The sequence below is a fragment of the Mauremys reevesii genome, linkage group 19 (genome assembly GCF_016161935.1).
Source record: "Mauremys reevesii isolate NIE-2019 linkage group 19, ASM1616193v1, whole genome shotgun sequence".
NCBI lineage: Eukaryota > Metazoa > Chordata > Testudines > Geoemydidae > Mauremys > Mauremys reevesii.
Window position 1 is genome coordinate 16,521,328 of NC_052641.1, and position 21,864 is coordinate 16,543,191.

Genomic DNA, 21,864 nt, shown 5'->3' on the forward strand with positions numbered 1-21,864 from the left:
GCACCATAAATCCCAATTACAATATAGCAGAGTTTGTTTCATCTCTGAATTATTTATTCATGCAGCGTAGAGGAGAGTGTTTTGCAATTTTAGAAACATGGTTCTGGTTGTTGTGATATAAATCTGCAAATGACCAACTAGCCTTCAAGCTGTCAACTACTAGAACAATGTTATGCCCTAATTTTAAAGTACAGATATCAGCTTGCACATTCAAATGGTGGCTTTAAAAAAAAAAAGAAAGGACGGAAGTCCCTGGGTTTTTGACACTTACTTTAAAAAGGTAAGTGCAACATACGTCTAAATCTTGCTTTACCCTTAATTTACTGGTATATGCTCTATAGCCTCATCCCATCTTCTGACCTGGAAATACACAATACTTGGCACTTCCATGGCAGCAGTAGAGATCAAGACCCTTTATAAAGAAGGGGAAGAATTACTTCCACGTTAGACACCGGGCAACAGGCGATAAGTGGCTTGCCCTATGTTGCCCTCTGAGTCAGTAGCACAACTCAAACCCTGATACCTCAATGCTCAGTCCTTTGTTTTGTCCACTGGACCAAGCTGCCTTCAAATCAGCAAGCCACACGCGACTTGTCTACATTAGAGTTTTCTTCTGAAAATTCTTCCACCGCTTTCCCAGTTTCGGTAGCTCTAAAGCAGACAAGGCCCTGGGTGCTGCTGGTGTTTTTAATGGCGTGTGGTTTAGATCTAGTCAAAGCAGAGTTAGACAGAAAATGTTAAAAATACCTGGCCATTAGAGCCTTGTCTACTACAGAGCACCTAATGTTGCTACCACCAGTGGAGTTGGGCCTGTGTTACTGACAGTGGGACACTTTTTTTTTTTTTTTTAAATTTCATGTGGACCCCTTCCACCCTCACCCCCAGTAAGTTTAGTTAAGTAGGGTTTGGGTGCACTTGTAACAGTCAAATGCCAAGCACTTCACACAAGTGACAAAAAGTTAAGGTACCAGGTATGAACTGAACTGGGTTATTGCTTTTATCTGGATAGTAAATCTGACCTCTGTATAGATACCACAAAGGGAGGTATCTTGAGTGCCAGACTGAGGTTATGGTGCTGTATCCTGTATAACTGCAGTGAAATCTGCAAAAGAAAGATACCCGTATTAGGCAATGTTTGGATACCACCTTAACAGACAGTGTCTGATTCTCCTCCAAGTGCAATTCTCTTCCATCTATTCTGGACAGAGTATATTTCAGCACTTATAAGCACAAGGGATTCCCATTTTGTTATTCAGAGATGTCAAATGACAAGCAGCACCACAAAGGAGCCGCCAAAGCACTGAAAATTAAGCCAAACAAAAGCCACTGATTTACAAACACTTAAAGTTTCTTCCTCCAAACTTATTTCACTCCAAAAACCAAATTAAACTGCTTTACATTAGAATACATGCAGTCAGTCTTCCACACATTCATTAATGATTCATCTAGGCAATACACATGCAAGAGGACAGGGGTCTTCCAACGGCTATTCTGCCACTTACTAGTTCTGAAACAGGAATACGTGAGAAAGAATACTACAAGACTACTTGCATAAGTTGAGGGATTGGCCAGATCAGTCAAAGGAGGAGAAAACAAAATGAAAACATAATATAGATGGCATATACGTTCATCGGTCTCTACTAAAAGGCTGATTACATGATGCATGAGCAAAAGAAACAGTTGGAGGTGAAAATAAGTTAAAACTGCACCATATCAGTGTGTATCTTGGCATAGGTTTTATTTTTGTAATACATTTAGTCTAAACTCTCTAAGTGAAGAAAGTGCCTGGGATCACACTTTGCCTGCTGGTTACACTAAGTGTTATGTATCTAGCTGGAAGAAAAATACCAATTAAAAGCTATTAATCTACTCCACATGAACTCTCATTTTCACTAAAAGCAACCAATTCTGGGCTATGCATAAAGAGAAAAATGCTTAACATAAAGGGAAAACTCAACCCAAACATTTTTTTATTCAAAAACAAAATACAGCATTAACAAACTGATGTGGCAGGAATGAGCTAGTGCAAATAAATGATGGACAAAACAGTGACAGATACAAAGCAAGTAAAGGCAATAAAACCTTGTATCAGCTGAGGGAGTAAACTGGAATGGCACTGCAGTTTCTCAATCAAACAGGGTTTATTGAGAAGTTATACAACTCCACTAAGCAATACTGCATGTACAGAATTTATTGAGTACAGATAGGCACACACAGCCACTTATCCCTATATAGTGAAAACGGCACAGCTCATCACTTCTCCCTATATAGAGACTGGAGATATAAAATAGACAAAGCATGGGTGATGTAATGCAACAAAGACAATGTACGACATCAGAATAAAATTCCTTCCAGCACCTGACAAGTGTCGTTTTCAGGACAGAACTTACGTTCTGGAATGTGCAGCTGATGTGACAAAAAGGAGACTGGAAGAGTTCTAAGATTTGCATGACAAACAGTTTTCCAGTTAACTGTTAGAACAGCATTCCCTGATTCAGACTGACTTTGTCTTCAGTTTTTTTACATGAATATACACTGCATGGTTTCCATAGCTATAGGAACTACAGCGGTTTGCTGACTAACCCTGCCTTTTTAACCCATACTGCACCGATACAATAGGTTTATAAGGGAGACAGTATTTCAAAGTGTTCCTATTTAGCCTAGATATAGATACACAAAGGGAATGAATCTCAACTAAGAGTTATGCAGAGATCACTAATGTATGACAACAAGTGGCTCATTCCAACAGCTCTACTCTCTGAAAACACGTTAGATCATACGCTCCTCTGAACAACTTTCATGGCAGTTTAAGGTGCGTACACTGGCAATTAATGTAGTACAGATATTAAACAAAGCTTTGGGGTTACATTCTGCCCCCAAATTGTGTGCCAACATCTGTTATTGGCTTCATTCATGTGCCTATCTAAGGGCAGAATTTAGCCCATTTATTCACTTTACCATCACTGTACTAGAGAACAGCAGGTCATGAGCTGTGCCATGCAGATACAGGAGATATAGCCTTCAAAATACCTATCACTCAGCTGTCACTAGTAAAGCACATCTATTTCAAGCTTGGATAGGTGAATTCATACCAGTACAATTTGCAGTTTACCACGTAGGCTACTGTCCTATTATTCTTACAGTGGTTATGTCATCTCTATATTTTGCTGTGATACCACCACCACGCAGCTGTTTGTCAGTTTTAAAGGAAGAAGGCAACATTAATCACTGCAATGAAAGTATTGGGAGGGAGACCTAAACAATACCACTGGCACAATTGTTTAGCCCATGGCAGTCTTGCAGAGTTCATTTTCTTATGTTGCGGTGAAATTGGAAAGACCAGCATGATAATGGAATCAAAATACTCGTGTGTAGTGGTGGGCATAAGTCATTCAGTAGATGTGCTGAGAACCTGCTCCCATTAATTTAATGGAGCTAGGTCTTAATTTTGCATCTTAAGAAAGCTGGGTTCTATCTCACAAGAGCTCCCATATAAAAGCAAGTTTGATGGCTTCCTTCTAGTCCTGAGAGGTCATTTGTCAACAACACAAAATGATCTAGTGTATCATGGTAATCTCTTCTCAGATCAAACTTAGAACAGCCATAGTAGGGGTATTTGAAAGTTGAAAATGAGCTGCATTATCACCAAAGGTCCACAGAAAAAATCTGCACCTTGCTTACCCACACTACTTCTGGCTCTAGCCGGTGACAGATCGTCAAAGTGCTAAATAAACACACACAAACAAAATATGAGCTCAGTATTGTCTCTATGCAAAACAGATAGTATGCCTAACAGATGTTATTCACTTAGACATTCACCATATTCCTGAAAGAGCAACTGATGCCTTAATCTGAACACATTCTATTTAGAAACAACTCCACTTGCAATTTTTTTTTTTTTTGGTTCTGTTATGGAAACATGCACATGAGTAGGGCTTTTTTTTTTTTAAAATAGTTATTGCAGTTTTATTCATTTACCAGTTAGATATTCTACATCTCCAGAGTAAACAGAATCCAGTAATAGCTCTTACATAGCTAGCCCTTTTCATCTCTGCAGATCTCAGTGTGCTCTGTTACCAAGCAAGCCAAGTATCATTGTCATCAAGCATTGACCAGATCTTTGATTAAGATTTCAAAAACTTCTGCTGCTTATTCCTCACTTGGAGCCAATAGGCCTAACCAGGCTCACGCAATCTGACTGTCCTCAACTACTACTGACTTCAGTGGGAGCTCAGAGCCTGGAGCCACAGTTAGTGCCATCAGTCTATGGACTCAAACTGCAATAAACTGATGTCCCGATCAGATGGCTAAGGACAACAGCTGAAGAATAAGGAGCAAAAGTAAGACTCGAGGCACAGCTGCATGAACCGAGGATATTTTGTTCCTATGAAAAAATGGGGCAGTGAAATAAAAAAAATATATATACGTACCCCCTGCCCCGTATGCAGAATTCTCTGTTGAACATTCACCTCCCGCCCCCCATTGTCTTCCATGAGGCACCAGTGGAATTTCAGAAAGAATCAAAAGCCATCTGACCTGTTACCACCCTCTCAGCCTTTTCAAAATGTCCCATTTGCTGTTAAAGAAACTAGACTTACCAAAAATCTCTGGTGAAGTTTTCTTTCAGTTTTTTGTTTTTGTTTTTTTTTTATAAAAAAAATTGTGCTCCACTCTGAAATTAGCTTTTGGGCATGGAAACAAGCAGCAATACGCTTGCTGAATTAAATCTTAAAATAATTTTGTATGCTATACAAATATACATCAGTTCAACATTTACACCACTTCACTTCCTAGGATCATAGTTCAAACTTACTGCCATTACATATGGAGCAATTACCCAACTTTTCAGTTCAAAAGCTCCAAGGATATAATTTTTCAGGTATGAATTCACCCAACAGTCAGTGATGGGATGGAAAAAAACTGGATCTGTTAGTAGAAAAGTAGCAATATGAAGGAGTTCCAGGTGAACTAGATACTTTGTTTTTAATACAGTCCATATTGTTAAGGGCTGGGGGATAGGTTTTGGAGGGGCTTATATAGTGGGGGTAAGGCTGCCAGCTGCAGCTGATCCTAGAAAGATTTCAGCTAATAGGAGACCTTCCTCCTCTTGGCCTCACTCAAGTCTTTGTTCTCCGGGGGTTGTTCCGATGCTCTTCTGCTTGCAGGGGTCCGATAGTCCTTCTCTTTGTTCCACTCATTACCTTTCTGGTCTTCTTTACCGACAGTTCTTGCCTCTTTTGACGAGACAGAAACTCTCCAGTCATGGTCCTGCCTGGCTGTATGGGAAGCAGTGAAAGGCATGTCTGGCTGTCTTACAGTTTGGTTGGGCTTGTTCGAATCTTCTGCCTTGGAGACAGGAGGCTGCACAGTGCTGATCTGACCCCAGTGGGCTGAAGAGGCATCAGGTCCCCGTGACAATGTCACATCTGGATTGCTCAGGGCTGATGGATTGCTGTTCTTGGAGGCCTGCTCCTTCCCTGTCGCTTCTGTCCTCCTAGCCAGCCTTGGATCCCGTGGTCTCTCTCGAGCAGCAGGCTGCACCGGTGTGGGAAGAGTGACACCTTTGGAACCCAAAGCTTGAGACTCTGGGGGCTGTCGGACTACTCCATTGCCTTGTGCTGACAGGCCAGCACTGGCAGAGAGTTTTCTAGAGTCACTGCTGCTTTGTCGGTTGGTGACTTTATTCTTCCCATCACTGCCCAAACACACCTGCACTTGAGCAGCTTTCTCTGACAGTGCAGCAGTAGGAGGATAGGAGAGTGGCCGCTGTAATGCTGGTTTGAGCTTCAGAATTTTAACAGCATCCTTTTTATAGTTTTTGTCACAAGTCTTGATGATCGCGCCTCTTCTCTGAGCATCCTGAATCAGCTTATTCCAATCTTTATTTTCCTTGAAAGAAGAAAAATAGTTAGCAAAAAGAAACCTGCACACACAGGGATCTCGGGATGCATGTGGTCTCATTTTTAATCCATGCAACCTCACTTCCTATAGCTGTCACAGGAACTGGATGTACACTTGCTCTGGGATGAAAGGATTTTTAGTAAAAGTTTCATTAAAAAGAAATAAAACATCCCACTGCTATAACACAAAGAGGATACTTTTAGCCATCATCGTACAAACTCATTTAAAACGACAGCTCCTGTAACTATGATTGTCAGGACAGCGGTCCTCCGACCTTGTCCAAATACAACACAAAAATGTGGTGTGATTGCCCCCTAGTGGTGGATGAGATACAGTAATAAAATATATTTTTTGAAAAATTAAGGCAGTGGTGTGCAAACTGGGGGAGGGGTGGGGATGCAAGAATTTCTCAGGGGCAGGGGTTCAAAGAAACTCTCAATATCACTTTTCATACCAGACTTACTAGTGCCCAACTGCCAGCCTTCTGCTGCTGCTGCTGGCAATGAGGTGCTAAGTCTTCTGTGGAAAGTGATATTGACAAATATTTTCACATTGCCACTCTTACTTCTGCACAAAAAAGTTTCAGATTACAAGTAACGGAGGGGGCAAGACAAATTCTCTGAATGGTGGGGGGGGAGGGGGCGATTTGAAAAATTTGCACACCACTGGTTTAAGGGACACCAACTTCAAATATAGGCCATTTTTAAAAGGTGAATTTAAGCAGTTTCAATTACTACACCTGCGCCAGATTCCACCCTGCACATTTCTGTGGTTACCCAGCCACATTTTCTTGTTTTGTAAAAACATTTTTCTCCACTGTTTCTGTGTAAAAGACCCACATTGTAGGGAAAACTGACTATCCCAGGGAAACTGTGAAACTGATTGTGCATTTGCTAGCATTTTGTGCAAAAGGTAAACAAACTGAAGTAATAGAAAAAAAAATCTATTTTTTTTACAGTTGGTTATCTTAGGCATTACTTGAAATGTGTAAGTAAAAATTCAGACAAAAGTGGGATTTTTTTTTTTTTAAAAGCTGGAAGTGTTCCTTTAAAAATTTCAAATTCAAAAAGACATTTTAGTTTCCTAAATGAGTAAAATCTAATAGTTTCTTAGATTGATCCTATTAGAAACAAGGCACTATATGCAAGAATAATATCATGAGAACAAGGACATTTACTGATTCTCTGCTGAATGAGAAATGCCAGCTACAGTAGTTAAACTGTCCCAGCCGTCCTGATTCTTATTACGACTAGTAACCTCAAAACTGGTCAAGTGCAGTACACTTGATCCCAATGAAATAAGCTAAAATCTTCCCTCTTTCCTCCTTACTTTACGCCACCATGCCTAGGATCTAACAAATTCTGGAAGCAAAGGGGTGAACAGGACATCAATAAGCCAGTGTCTGGAACTAAACTGGCCTCTTTTTATGCTTAATTTGCATTCTCAGCCTGTGCTACAGAGTGAAAAACCAACTCTTCCTCAGGCATGGAGGGCACTGTAAGGAGATATGGTGCAGTTCTGCTACAAAGGGAAAGGGGAGCAGATCTGGAGAGTATTTGGGGATGGTGGGTCCTCTGGTCTTCTCCCGACCTGAAGCAGTCACTAGGATTGGGGAAGGCAGCTTCATTTGGTTTATTGTTCAGCTTTTGGGGGGAAGAAAGGAGAGGATTCTGACCCTCAGGCGGTGGAGCTTCCCAGTGCCAGCTCTCATTCAGGCTGCCACTAGAGAGAAGATTTACCCCCTCATATTTTCAGTATTTTTTTCTGTTAAATTTTATTGCAAGCCTTTTTACAGAACAACATCTCACCTGCCTGGCTTGAAACAACAGATACAGCTCTCCCTTCAGAAAGCCTTCTGTGGCGGTGTATTAGACAAGGACAACTGACTCTGCCCAAGAACAGCTTTCACACCATTGGATTGCTTTAACTGAACAACTTTATTCCACCCCAGACTCCTGTTTCACACAAGGATGGGTTGGGAATGGCTTTCACGTCTCATTCCTGACCTGAACTAACAGGAAGAACAGGCAGAGATTCACCGGAATACAACACTGTACCTACCATTAACGTTGTCAGTCTTCCAAGGATGAAGAGGCTGTACCTTGCTCGGGTAATTGTAACATTCAGACGCTGAAGACTTGCCAGAAACCTAAACAACGAAACAAAATTCAGTTGCTGTATTATTTCTTCCAACGCTCTTAGGTGAACTTTAGTTCTTATTTTTAAGAAGTGACAATTGCTGAAATAAAAAAATGCTAACTACAAAGAAGGTGGGTTTTCCTCCATCCCTTGTTCCCACTACAGCAGCCAGCCCTCCCCTGAACAGGCACTTTGGTTGTTACCCAGGCTCCCTTTGCCATCTTCAATCCCCTGTACAGAATCTCACTCCCCGCAGCTTCTACTGCTGCTGCTTCCCTTCTCAATGGTCTCTCCAGCCCCACTCATAGCCACTACTTCTCCTTTCATCTTAAAACAGTCTCCAGAGTTTTCCTACTCCCTCGGCCACTTCCCTTCCCTGCACAGACTCACAGATGGAAGAGATCAAACTTATTTCTCCTGTCAAGACTTTGAGCTTCCTTTTGACTTGAACTGAAATAGATTAATAATATTTGGTATGATTAATGTGAAAAGGTTCTATTTAATATTTCAACACTGTGCTTGAATATTTTATTTATTTTAAGGAGAAACACACTGTGCCATTTTCACTGTGTTATGGTTCTTGAGACCTGACATTTTTGTTTCTTGACAAAGAAGTTTTCACATTGGAAATATTAGATCTTGTCTACCCTGTTTTTGCCAGAGGGCTATACAGATAACAGAATTATAGGTTTTATTCATTGTTTAAAGTTCAATTTTTGTTAGCACCTACTTAATTCAAACTTCTGATGAACCTTGCGGAAAAAAGCTCTCTGTTAAAGACTAGCACACACCCACTCCTCCTCCTCCAATGAGGACTGAGAAAGCTCCCAACTCCAGAGCCTACTCTACACAAAGAATTTTACAAAAGAAAGTCTCATCACAGCTGACACCAATTTAGCTGAACAAGTACCACAGCAATACCTGGTGTTACCAACATGTTATCTCATTTTCTCTCTCTCTCTCTCACACACACACACACGATAGTAAAAACATTGCAACCCAGAGAATAGCCTATGTTAGGGCTTCCACCAGTGGAATTTCTGAGGTAAAATTCCCTAGTGTAGACACGCCACAGTTCTCCAGCAAAAAAAAAAGAGAAGGCACAACTTAATATTCCTGATAGTTTTAAGGTAAAAAATCTAAATGGGTCCCTTCTCTCCCAATTACAATATCCTTTCAGTGTCACTTCTTGGACAGGGGTTTTCTCCCTTTGCAGGTCACCTTTTCAGTGAATTCACCGCTGGACTGGTTACCCTGGAGATCAAAGCCCCTCTGCTCAGTACAAAATTATCTATAGCACAGGCAGCAGTGGTGGAAATTTCCCATAACACCTTGCCATGAACACCTTGGTTTGAAGAGACCACAGTGATTAATACTTAGTGCTTGTCTACATGAACAATTAGACTGCAGCAAGCTGGGGTGTGAATCTACACCACACCAGCCTGCCGCGGTCTGTCCACATACACCCTTGCTGATACATGTTAACAGTCTGTTAGAGCACTTTCAGCTAGTACTTTGCACTGGGAGTCTCAGGTTTACTTCCCTGCTCCATTACAGACTCTGTGTGAGACCCTGGACAAATCACTTAGCCTCGCTGTGCTTCAGTTTCTGGCTCTACAATGAGGATAACACTGCCCTACCTCACAGGGATGCTGAGAGAAGAAATACATTAAAGATTGTGAAGTGCTTGGAAATCTACTGAAGAAAAGAATTACATAAGAGTTAGGTATTTCTATAGCACCTCCTGCCCAGACCACTTTTAGGAGATCAGTGGGGTGGGGTGAGGGTGAACTGACCATTAGGATGCTTAATTTGGCTGGCAGAGATGAAAAACACCAGACAGATATTATCTCTCTGATGTTCTCTTACTGACATTCTGCAGAGACCACAAGTCAGTAAAGTCTCTCTAGGTGTGTGCAGACTTCTAGTCTCCAACTCTGCCCCCCCGCCCTTTTTAAAAAAAAAAAAAAAAAAGGCAAGACATACCCAATTGACCCTTGTGTGCTGTTCGCTCTTACACACGTCACAAGAATGCAGTCTTTCTGTCGACCCTGGAACCCGTCAACTGTGTCTACTTCCCCCGCTCTAGGAGAGAGAGGAATTTTGAGCTGTTTATAATTTTCATCTTTCGATTTTAACCAAGTGCTTATCCCAATAACCTAAGCACCTTTATGAAAGGTTAACGTCTTACAATAATCCATGCTGTAAATTAAACTATTTCTAACAAAAAAAATACAGTGCATGACCCTCCTTTGTGAAAACATTCACTTTCTTTTTCAGATGCCAAGATTATGCCAGAATATTGTTCAGGTTCACTGTAGTTCAGGAATCATTGGAAGTGTGCTCGTTAATCAGCTTTGTTCTGAACGGCTGTATAAATCAGATCACAAAGAGATACAAACTAGAGAATGGTACCCAAGGACCTCACTATCACTATTAAGAGAAAAGGCTTTGAATGCTGCTCTGTGCTTGTAATAGCTTAACTAGTTGCAGCCAATTGTCAGTACTTTTTCTCAGCACACAATTTTTTTACTATTACAGTTTCTACCCTACTGCAATATTTGACAGAGGAAAAGCAAAAGGAGTCCATCCAGAGGATTTAGTCCCCATTAGAACATGTAGGGTATTTTTACCTGCCCCTTCCAAACTCTCTGTCCAGCTCTTGTTGAATCATCTTTTTCTGTGCACTGTAAGGGGTGATTATTCCTATGCGACGAAAACCAATATCATTCTTTTTTTCTTTAATCAATTTCATTATTTCCATCACCAGCTTCACTTCCTGGGGATTAGCAAAAGAGCTGAACAAGAGGAAGAAAACCAATGTCAAAACCATTTATATATTGTTAAACTCACTACTTTAGCACAGCTCATTTTACTGTGCCTCTTCATGCTTTATCCTTTTGAGAGCTCTGGATGAAAGAGGCTGCAAAGCACTTACAAGCAACCACCAAGGTAGGGTTGACATACACCAGTGGGGAAGATCTCCTGTGAAAGGCTCTGTTATCAGTCCCATGGGAGCTCTGATGTCTGGGGAAGTTATAGAGGAGGGGAGCAAGTGTGTGTCTTGTGACAAGCAGAACCTTAGTATTCAGCATGGAGCAGCAAGTCAGTGAGGTCATAGAGGCCTGGAGAAACGGTGCTAGTTAGCAGTGTGAGCTGGCAGCTGGTGGGACACGGCATTAAATTCCACACTGTCACAAAATGAACACTTATTTATATTTACGCCCATGCATCGCAATGTAGGACTGGAAGGAGCCTCGAGAAATGAACAAGTCCAGCCCCCTGCACTGTGGCAGGACCAAGTATACCTAGACCAACCTGACAGGAGTTTGTCCAACCTGTTTTTAAAAACCTCCAATGATGGGGATTCCACAGCCTCCCTTGCAAGCCTATTCCAATGTAAATACCCTTGTAGTCAGAAAGTTTTCCCTAATATCTAATCTACTTTTCCCTTGCTGCAGATTAAGCCCACTACTTCTTGTCCTACCTCCACTGGACATGGAGAACAATTGATCACTGTCCTCTTTATAACAGCCCTTAACATATCTGAAGACTTACCAGATCCCCCCCTCAGTCACCTTTTCTCAAGACTAAACACATCCAGTTTTTGTAACCTTTCCTCAGAGGTCAGTTTTTCTAAACCTTATATAATTTTAGTTGCTCCCCTCTGGACTCTCCATTTTTGGAAAGATTTGGACAAATTGGAGAAAGACCAGAATTGGACACAGTACTCCAGCTGAGGCCTCACCAGGGTCAAGCAGAATAGGATAATTACCACCTATGCCTTACAAATAACATTTCTGTTAATACACTGCAGAATGATATTGCCCTTTTTTGCAGCTGCACCACACTGTTGACTCTCATTCAATTTTTGATTCATTAACGCTCCCAGATGTTTTCCAGCAGTACTACCACCTAGCCGATTACTCCCCATTTTTTAGTTGTGCATTTGATTTTTCCTTCCAAAGTCAAGTATTTTGTAAGATTCCTTTTTTATTTTCAGGTCATTAAAGAGCTCCTGATGGAGCCATACTATTTGTTCTATCTTCCCTTCATACTGAGATAGTTGGTCATTGTGTCTTCAATATTGTCTCCCTGAGAAACTGCCAGCTCTCCTGAATTCTTTTCCCCATAGATTTTCTTCACATGGGACCTTACCTACCAGTTCTGAGTTTGTTCTCTGAGAATGATACAAAACAGTTGACATACCAGTTTGAATACTGGAATGAAGAAAGCATGAGGAGCAAGACACAGAGTTAAGTCCAAACAGTCAGTGCTACATGCATTTTGTGCTTTTTTATTTAGAAGACAGCAGGACTTTAAACTGAAAGTGGGTTGGGATTTCTCTTTTAACGTTGTTTCCTCAACCAATGTAGCAGAGCCATCTGACAGTCTGACACTACCACTCCCTGTCTGGAATTAAGTATTTGTGACAATAGCGCTTTGAACCATATTCAGACAGATTCAGCACAAACCACGGTGGAAGAGCTAAGTGTCAGCAAACTTTATGTGGAGAAGTCTAAAGGTCTGGGTTGAGCACAGCTAGGAGAATTAATCAGAGAATCATTTGCAACTCCCTCGCAAACTAAGTGGGAGCAACTGGAGCCATTCAAAGGTAACCATGGATTGACCTTGGACAGCCATGGAAAGCCCTGGGAACTAGCAGAGGGAAGGAGAAAGGGCAGGTGACCTTGATTAACAACAACACTACATTTAAAAGACTTGTGAAAGACTACCCTGCACCCACAGAAAGGAAAGTGGGTCCCAAACTGGACACGAAAAGAGTTACAAAGAAAAAAACACCTGACAAAGTTAATGACACTCATTCCAGGTAGTAAACAGGCTGTTCACAGGGTCTCTGGTTCATTACAAGATAACCACATCAGGAAGGATAGCCCTGACTCTACTCAGATATACAATCACTTACACCCAAGCCTTTATAAAGGCAAGATAGTATTTACATCAGAGAAATGCCAAACTCATGCCCTGAGAAACAATGTTCTCCCTCTGCTGAATGTCAACATCAGGTCTTTAGTTCAGAATGGAGCTTTGGCTACGTTCCATGTGTGAAAAATTATTCTGCAGTTAATTATACCAGCAGATTTAGATTTTGGTGGAGAGGAGAATGAAGAACTTACTCATTATCCCGTTTTTCGTGGCCATCTGCTACATCAAAGACCAGGTATGGCTGGAATAGCCAATCTGAAGAACATCTGTTCTCTTCTGTTGCTCTGTAAATAATTGTAATTATCACCATTGCAACCATCAAGAGTTCTGAGAATTGATACATCCTTTATCTAGTAAAGGTAAAAAAATGCAAGAGACTTTCAGCTTCTCTTCTAGATTCCATAATTCCTTATGCCATCAATGTATGGCAATGTAGGCAAGAAACTGAGCTCTTGGTGATAGAAATTTAGCCCAGTCTTTGAGATTATGATCTAGTTAATTCATGATCCCATGACAACAGCTGGAAGAAGGGTATAGGAGTTTCCACACCAGTTATGCAAACATCTGTTTCCCTCTTTTGGAAAGAAATCCTAGGGGCAAAGGAGTACACTGACTGATTTGTGTGGAAATAACTAAGTGCTGTTTAGTTTTTGCTGGAATACCCCTTACTACCAAAACGCACGGAATGCAACCCACCTGTCAGTCTTTAATGTCCTGCCATAAATGTAATTGGATGGGAAGAGGCAGATGTCAGGATGCATCCTATATTGTATAGTCAGCTGCACAACTGGCAGCTTCCCTATAACACTCTGCTGCATCTGTTCCTCCAGGTGTTTGTGCAGGCGAGCCATCATAGACTGATCATAGCCATACTCTTGAGCTTTCTGCCAGAGGCAAGACACAGGATTGACGTTTGGGGAGTTAGGTGCATCTTAAACTTCACCATAAGAAATCCAATATGGGCTTAAACTTGCAGCTTTGTACATCTGTTTTCACACCTTTAACTCACCAACAAGACGTTGAGTTTGACAGTGTGACAGATATTTGTATTTTAGTTTTCACAGTTTATATTTGTCAGTAAGTCTGCAACTTCATTTCAGCAGAATTTTACAGGCATTAATCAGAGTCAGCAGCTTTATAGTTAGTGGATCTTTAATAAGAAATATAATCTCATTTTTTCAAATCTATCCAATAAGAAAATTTTTCCAACATGCAGTTTCAGGTGTAAAGAAAGCCATGTGCTGTATGAATTACATTTAATGTCTCTCCTTTCTTGGCTCATACAAATAGGAATATAGAGCCCAAGCCAAAATGTCCACACTGCTATTTTTAGCAAGCAAGCGTGAGCCCCACTAGGGTGAGTCTGTCTACCTGTGCCGGGAGGCTCACTCCCAGCTGCAGTGAACACATACCCTAAGTACTTACTTGACCAGCATCACACAGGAAGTCTGTTGCACAGAAGGGCATTGAACCTCATCACCTGAGCCCCAGGCTAGAGCCCTGACCAATGGACCATCCTTTTCCCCCTTATATTTTATATGTTCAAATTGTCCCATCTAGCCTTGATTACATACTTTTATACAGTCTGTGCTACTCGACGTTGTTGTCCTTTCACTATTTCCATTACACAACTCCATTACCAAAGGGTACAAATAAAATCCGCTTACCATAGATATTACAGTAGGAGGGAGCTGCTTGGGATCCCCAACAAGGACAAGTTTACTACAGCGATGAGTCAGTGGAATTAGAGTTTCAACCTCACATGACTGTCCCGCCTTTCATATACACAAGCAGGAACAAATGAAGTAGGAGTTGTAAGCCAAAAAGAGGAAACATAAGAATTACATTTCCTGTAATGTACCCAGAATAACCCAACTCAGACACATTCATTTTTCGAAGTTAAAAAAAAAAAAGGAAAATTGCTTTGCTTAAAAAAATCTGAGTGAAGAAAACCAAAATAAATTGCTCTCAATATGAAATTACATGCTCTCTAAAATAGATACATTTATAAACCATCAATCTGGAAAGTTTCCAACAACACTTTTTTTTTTTTTTTTTTGCTGTGCTCACCTTCAGAGATTCATGTCCCATGTGCACCCTTCTCTTTCTAAGGAACAGTATTTCTGCGGATGTCTGTAGTTTGGGAAGCCATCCTGGCCAGGGCAACTTGCTGCTCCCTGGCCCACGAGCATCCCCTTCCTGGGATATGCAGGAAGCCAGGTCCCCATACCGGGACTCCCCAAATCACTCACAGGCTACAGGCTCCTTTGGCTCTGGTGCAATCCCAAGCACACGTGCATGGGCTTGTACAGGCAGGAACTACCTCCCAAGGGGGCACATGCACTTCAGCCTCCAGAGAGGTGAGCGAGATGGAATGCTCCGCGCCCCCTCCCCCCCCCAATCTCCTACAAAGGGAGGGGCCACACTTTTAGTCCTCCCCTCCTCATTGCTCTTAGAATCTCACGGCAGCAGGTGAACCACGAGACTCAGCTAGTGAGAGGAATGTTTTGAAGAAACAAGACAAAATTCAGAACCAGTCAGGTCATTGTGCCCCCACACAGCGGCACACCCCATAGTTTGAAAACCAATGGTTTAGATTACTTCAAATTAATCTCCCACCTAAATAACAGCTACATGATAGAAGTAATGAACTTTGACACTGTTCTCGCCTTTCACGGGTCTGGGATCTCCCAGATGTTGCTAAGTGGTAGAACATGGACTCAGATGGTTGCTATTTATAACTAGGACAAAAAAGACCTATTTACAAAGGCCTCAGGCCACTGGCTGAGAAACAGTGTGTGTAGCCTTATCATCCTTCTGATGTACGCAGAAGAGAAGGTAGTTTGGGGATTATGGTCTGGCTCTGGCACTGAGGAGAGCTTATCACCAGAAGCCACAAAACAGTGTTGAGGAAAGACTGCAACAAAAAAAAAAACGTTAGTTTATAATGGATGTTTCCCCATCCTTCCAAATATCATGCTGTAGCTGTTGCCATCAATACTAAACTGATTATAGTTACTAATAAGCTTTGCTGACCTCATCCACAATGACACAGCTGAAAGGGTCAAGTCCTTGCCGGCGAAAAGCAGACTCCAGCAGAAAGCCTCCGCTTGTGCTCAATGTGCAACAGATGATGTGGGACTCCAAGATGATGCTAGCCTGCACTTCCTGAGGGCGCCCTCCGACCTTTGAGTACAAGGGCAGGACTCTTAATATCGTGCTTCTTTTAGGCAGAGTTAAAGTTTTCTTAATCATCTATTTTGACTTGTGATAACAGCATCTACCAGTTTGGCCAATTCAAACAGCTAAACATATGGTTACGCTGAAGTCAGCTCCTTTGAAGGAATATTAGCTCATACCAAAAGAAACTGAACATGAAACAAATATTTTAAATCTGCCTGACTAAGGTTTTACTCTCACTAACTCCCAAACACAACAATCTCTCTATGTAGTTTACAAGACATTGCTATACAGGATGTAAACTTCATCGGAAATGTACTTTTATGTCTGTATGTTGTAATAAAATTAGTTCGCCATCACCACATTCCTTAACTCCTTAGGACAAAGTAGGGAGTCACAGACAGTCTATATCTGTTACAGATCAAGCTTTCATGATGCCTTGGATAGCTGCCTGTAGTTAGGCCCTATTTTCTGCTTTTTGTAAAAAAGCTCCGCATCAGAGTGTGTTTCCACCTCTAAGAGCATATCAAATTACTTTACATAGCCCCATCATTCTCCATAAACCAAGTAATTCCCCCAATTCCTGTGTGCTGACTTGCTTAAAAACATTTAAGGGTATTTCAACCAGATGTTTAGGAGCAGGATGGTGAAGGGAAGGAGTCCTGAGGGAAAAAGTTCATATATAATAGATGTCTCCCTATAGTCTGTTGCTCCTAACAATGCTCAAGTGGGTAGATTGTTCATTATTTCAAATTCACCCTAAACTAATGATATATTTTTAACATATTTCCCATCTGTTTCTTTATAAAACCCTGCCAGCAGAATGTACCTGAATTTTCACTCAAGTTTTCTTTAGTTACTTTTAAATCCTCCCAGCAACCTCAAAATCAAGAACCATCTCTTTTGTAAAAGATGATGTATCTATACAAATTAAGTCTGTTTTAAAGCGTTGCCCTGAGGAACGATTCCTACCTGTCTCAGTTGAGAAGTGAGTTGTTGCCGCTCCTTTGAAAGTCGGGCAATTTCCTCATCTAACTTTTGACTCTGAAAGAAAGATATGAACTGGAATATCAAGAGTAATTAACAATGCACATTTCCTTTGTTCTTCTATGGCCTCAAGGTTTTCTATACATCTAAACATGTTCAACTTACAGCCTTTTAATATCTAAGTGTACCTGTATACGCAAACCACAGTTTCTTAGAAAAGATACACAATTGTGAGCTGTCTACAACGTAAGATATTTAGATTCCTAAACACAGTACACTGGCTTGTCTCCAAGAAGCTAAGCATTGTAATTTACTGTCAAGTAGCTGCAACATGCAGGTATGCCAAGTGTTTAAAGCAAAAATTGATGGGAGACTTATAAGTGAAGTAAAGTGTAACAAACAGTCACAAAAATGTTTCTTGTCTGACTGCTTGATATGTAAAGAGACAAGGTGGGTAAGGTAATATCTTTCATTGGACCAGTTTCTGGTGGTGAGAGAGACAAGATTCCGAGCTTACACACAGCTCTTCTTCAAGTCTGGGAAAGTTAACCAGTGTCACAGCTAAATAAAAGGTGGAACTGATTGTTTAGCATAACAACACTGCTCGATATGTATCCAATTTCAGGGTTAAAGGTGAAAAAATCTAAGCTTTAAAACACACATGAAAATGAATCCATGAAAGTTTTAAGTGCCAATTACAGTTAGCTAGAAAGGACTATTCTCTCTAGCTGACCACTAAGTAAATGAAGGATCCTGCAAACTGCCTTAGAGAGTTCCAGGTCTGTATATTACCTTATCTAGAACTTTGACACAGCTTAATGACAGCGACAAATGCCTCTGTGGTGGAAGGCTATTAGTTCCTGGCTTATTTTAACAGTATTGGTCAACAAGTGCCATGTGGTTGGAGGGATGAAAGAAAACGTTGCTTCCATCATAATTGAGAAAGGTATATTAGGTTTAGAAAGAAGAACTCTTGTGGATTAAGCCTCCACTGAAATGAAGATGTATGAAAAAAAACTATAAAGCAAAATTAAACTACCTGCTGCCTCTTATCACATCTATCCATGGCACGCTGCAGAGACAGACTGTCCAGCTGGCGATCCAGGGCTTCCTTTTTCCTGTGAATATCCTGGTCTCGGCCAGGTTGTCCCCGGTCTATGAAAATAAAATGAGGAAATTAAAGGAGAAATTTAAATGTTAGTTTTTAAAAATAAAATGGGTCTATCACTAGCACCACCTTAGATTATTAAGAATGCCTGGACTGGCACTCAGTTTACTTGTCATTATTTATACTCCTTTTACTTCCTGCATTTCTCACCTTGGACAACAAAAATCAATTAAGTTAGTATCCTTTCTATGTATTAGTCAGGTTTTTAAATGCCACAGTGTCTAGATTTCAAATGCTACAGAAGGGTTTGTTTAAATACAAACATCCTCAGTAGATTTTTATTTGTGGGAAATACTTATTGGCCTTATAAAAAGCTGTTGACTTTTTTTTTTTTTAAATACAAAATTTAAGTTTTAGGCCAAATTTATATTGACAGTGTCCCCCTTTTTAGGTCCTTAGAGAAAACAAGTTCCTTATAACAGCACTGTGGCATAATACAGGCTGTTCTATAAATACTCACCTTCGCAACGCTTCTCCTTTGTGTTCAGTGGAACTGAGCACATAGCATAACCAGCCTCAAGACCATATTCTTATAAAGGAAATTGAAGTTGTCTTTTTTGCATGTTACTTACTCATTCTGTGGCTAACTTGGCTGTCCAGGCTGAATCTCAGGACATCAATGCTTATTGACTTTTCTGGACCTAGTCGCACTAAGTTTATATCTCCACAATTTCCTGTATATAAACCACAGTTTCAGATTATAGATTCAAGATAGGCGCTAGCTGTGCTAGACTTCATTATCTGATATATGCTAGACTTCATTATCTACAATATTTCCATGAGATCACAGTCAGAAATGCAGGCACATGAATATGGAGTTAACATCAGCTATATGGAAGAATCCTTGAGAGCTTCAGTGAAGCCATGTTTAAAAAACAGTGCATGCAGTTCTGACAGCAGTATTTTGCCCTTATAGTGGGGAATATTCCTCACTAGTAATTCACTGCTCCACACACTGACCCACCAAAATAGAGAGCAATCCCTCCCTTTGCTTAGACATTGACTGTTTCACATAAACACAAACAGTGAGAAAATAGAACCACAAAATGAACTGACTCCAGAATACATTGCAAAAGCATTTTACCCTGACCTTTAATGGCAACTTAAGCTTATAAGAGCTGGAAATTCCAATAATTTCAGTATAAAGATGGAAGTCTTCCATCCAAGCCTTTGAGCCATATTGAGAAAGAAGTGTATTAATACTTTAACACAAAAAGAGGAAAAGGGTCAGTGACAGTGATTTCAAACTGCAAATTTGTAAAGGCTTGCTATTAAAGTAATATAGTAACTGACAAACAAGGTATACCATGCACATTTTAGAGAAACATATGAAAGCAATCAATAGGGAGCGTGAGGTCATACTGATTATGTTCTTCTGTGGGGAGAACGTATCTTACTCTTATCTGTATAGCACTGTAATTGTACACATGTTTTATGAATAAGTGATGATATGAAGCAATTGCATCCTGGTTAAATAGTTCTTTTTTCTCCTTCAATGTTACCCATTTTATATATAGAAATAAAACTTTCATACCCAAAGGATTTCTTCTGTCTTGGCATTTTTCTTTGAATTCCAGGATTATCTTTTTCATGAGTTCATCAACAGCAGCATTGGATGGTGCACAAACCAGAATACGGTTTCGCTTGATCTTGGCATTCAAGTTTTGAGCTCGATTCTCATTCCCAGACCTCTGCAGGTTAATAAACAAGACATTAAAACCACCAGTCTAGTCCAGATGGTTGATTTCAAACGTTAGACAGTACACTCCTATCAAACAGGATATGCTTAATCTGGAAGGCTGCTTTACTGGGACCTCTCTCAGGGAACCACCCAAGCTTAACAGTGAGTAGCAATGACTTCTGCTTGAACTGGAAAGTACCTGTATTGGCATTAAGTCTATTTAATGGAGATACATTTGGCTAATGTATAGGGGGTTAACATGACAACTTAATAGGTGTGATGTTTCAAGTTCCAGTTTTCTGTATTAGAAGTGGTCAAAAAAAGATTAAGATTTTTAATTTAAGTGTGATAGATGACTCAGGTTTCTTACCTTGCTTACTATGCAACAGCTAGGCAAAGTAGTATTATGCATTTTGTTTTTCAAGCACTGCTGGAATTAATAAATTTATTTTCCAAAACGTGTGCGGTGTTTCAATACCGGAGTCACAGTTAGTATACAATGAAATTCACAGCCTCTTATTCAGTACCAAACAAATAAAAGTGAATGAGTTATATTCCCTAGTAGTTACTACGATAAATACTTTAAGAATAATTACATTTAGTTCATGTCGCCAACTACTTCATTTCACTGCTTCTCTTGGGTGAGCAAAGGTGGAATGCCTGATGGAATATGTAACCATATTCACCTACCTCTGTCAGAATACGGTACAGGAGTCCAACAATAGTTTTTGATTTCCCTGTCCCAGGTGGCCCATGGATCAGGCAGATTCTGGGAAGTCTTGGATGCTCCTTCACCATAGCATAAGCAGTTTCAATAGCCTTCTTCTGATCTGCATTGTAGTCTCTCATGTAGGAAGTCTACAGGGAAAAAAAGAATGTTCTATTAACTGAAGTCATCAATAAAAGTTTCTGTGCTTTCAGTTTATTTCTTGTCATGCCCTCAGTCTGGAGAGCTTATAGAGTGCACACACTTCTGAGACAGTTTTCTCTCTGCACAGCATACCTGACCTGAAGGCTGCTACTGAGAGGATATTAGGTCTCCCATGCCTTCCTTTGGTTTTACCTTTCTAACATCACCTCCTCAACTCCTAAGCAGATATTTCTCCACCAAACAGCAGGCAGGGGAGTGCTTCTTGATTAAAACAGATATCAATACAGTGCCATAAATCAAAACAAAAAAAAGTGGCATCTGAACATATGTTCAGCCCCTTATATAGACACACAGTTCAACTCCAACAAGCTGGCATCCAGTTTGAGACTCAAAGATGCTTTTGAATCTGGATCACCTGCCCAATACGACATTCAGTAAGCACCTAAGTACTCGGATGGCTTTTCTAATAATTTAGCAAAATTGGTAAAATAAGATAAGAAAATGCTCACTTGCCAGCCCTCACCACCATTTACTACTTAGTTACAGGACTTACAGTGCTCTCGGAAGTTACGTTCAAATCCCTGGGACAGAAGTCAGTGTAACTTGGATTTATGATGGGTTTAGCCAGAGGACTCCTGCTCAACAGTAGCAGACCTTTGAACCTTCGTCGTGTAGTCACTAGAGAGCTGACCACTACACATTTCGCTGGCTGGTTTATGTAGTATGACAAATTGCCTCGAGTTTGGACGGAAAGGTGACAGACAACATGCTGCTCATTTTGCCCTGTTAAAAGAAAGAGCATCATGGTAAAGCAACCAGACATTTTATTCTTCTCACATTAACGTTTCAAGTTTGATGGTTACATTTCTTTTCAAATACCAATTTAACTACTCCTGCAACTCTTCACTCCAACACATCTTAGTGCACTGCAGCCGGATTCTGGGAGATGTTGAACATCTTCCAGCTGAAACTGTTAGGACGCTCAGCATC

The 21,864-nt window shown here is 40.6% G+C and overlaps 1 protein-coding gene across 2 annotated transcripts in view; it reads right to left on the reverse strand.

The window, feature by feature from the left end:
- Positions 1 to 1,941: 1,941 nt before the first annotated feature.
- The window catches only part of SETX (senataxin), a 47,491-nt gene continuing 27,568 nt past the window's right edge, over positions 1,942 to 21,864 (reverse strand). Inside the window, exons 12-25 of one of the 2 annotated variants that reach the window (XM_039506277.1) lie at positions 21,428 to 21,657; positions 20,694 to 20,861; positions 19,857 to 20,013; positions 18,895 to 18,996; positions 18,194 to 18,309; positions 17,140 to 17,211; positions 16,024 to 16,173; positions 14,655 to 14,762; positions 13,684 to 13,871; positions 13,179 to 13,271; positions 10,674 to 10,838; positions 10,027 to 10,125; positions 7,963 to 8,050; positions 1,942 to 5,889 (exon numbers count right to left, since the gene is read on the reverse strand). In XM_039506277.1, the coding sequence (XP_039362211.1) occupies positions 5,086 to 5,889; positions 7,963 to 8,050; positions 10,027 to 10,125; positions 10,674 to 10,838; positions 13,179 to 13,271; positions 13,684 to 13,871; positions 14,655 to 14,762; positions 16,024 to 16,173; positions 17,140 to 17,211; positions 18,194 to 18,309; positions 18,895 to 18,996; positions 19,857 to 20,013; positions 20,694 to 20,861; positions 21,428 to 21,657 (2,540 nt within the window). In that variant the 3' untranslated portion in view covers positions 1,942 to 5,085. Of the gene's footprint in view, positions 5,890 to 7,962; positions 8,051 to 10,026; positions 10,126 to 10,673; positions 10,839 to 13,178; positions 13,272 to 13,683; positions 13,986 to 14,654; positions 14,763 to 16,023; positions 16,174 to 17,139; positions 17,212 to 18,193; positions 18,310 to 18,894; positions 18,997 to 19,856; positions 20,014 to 20,693; positions 20,862 to 21,427; positions 21,658 to 21,864 lie in introns of those variants that run through there. The other variant, XM_039506278.1, reaches the window with a different exon arrangement.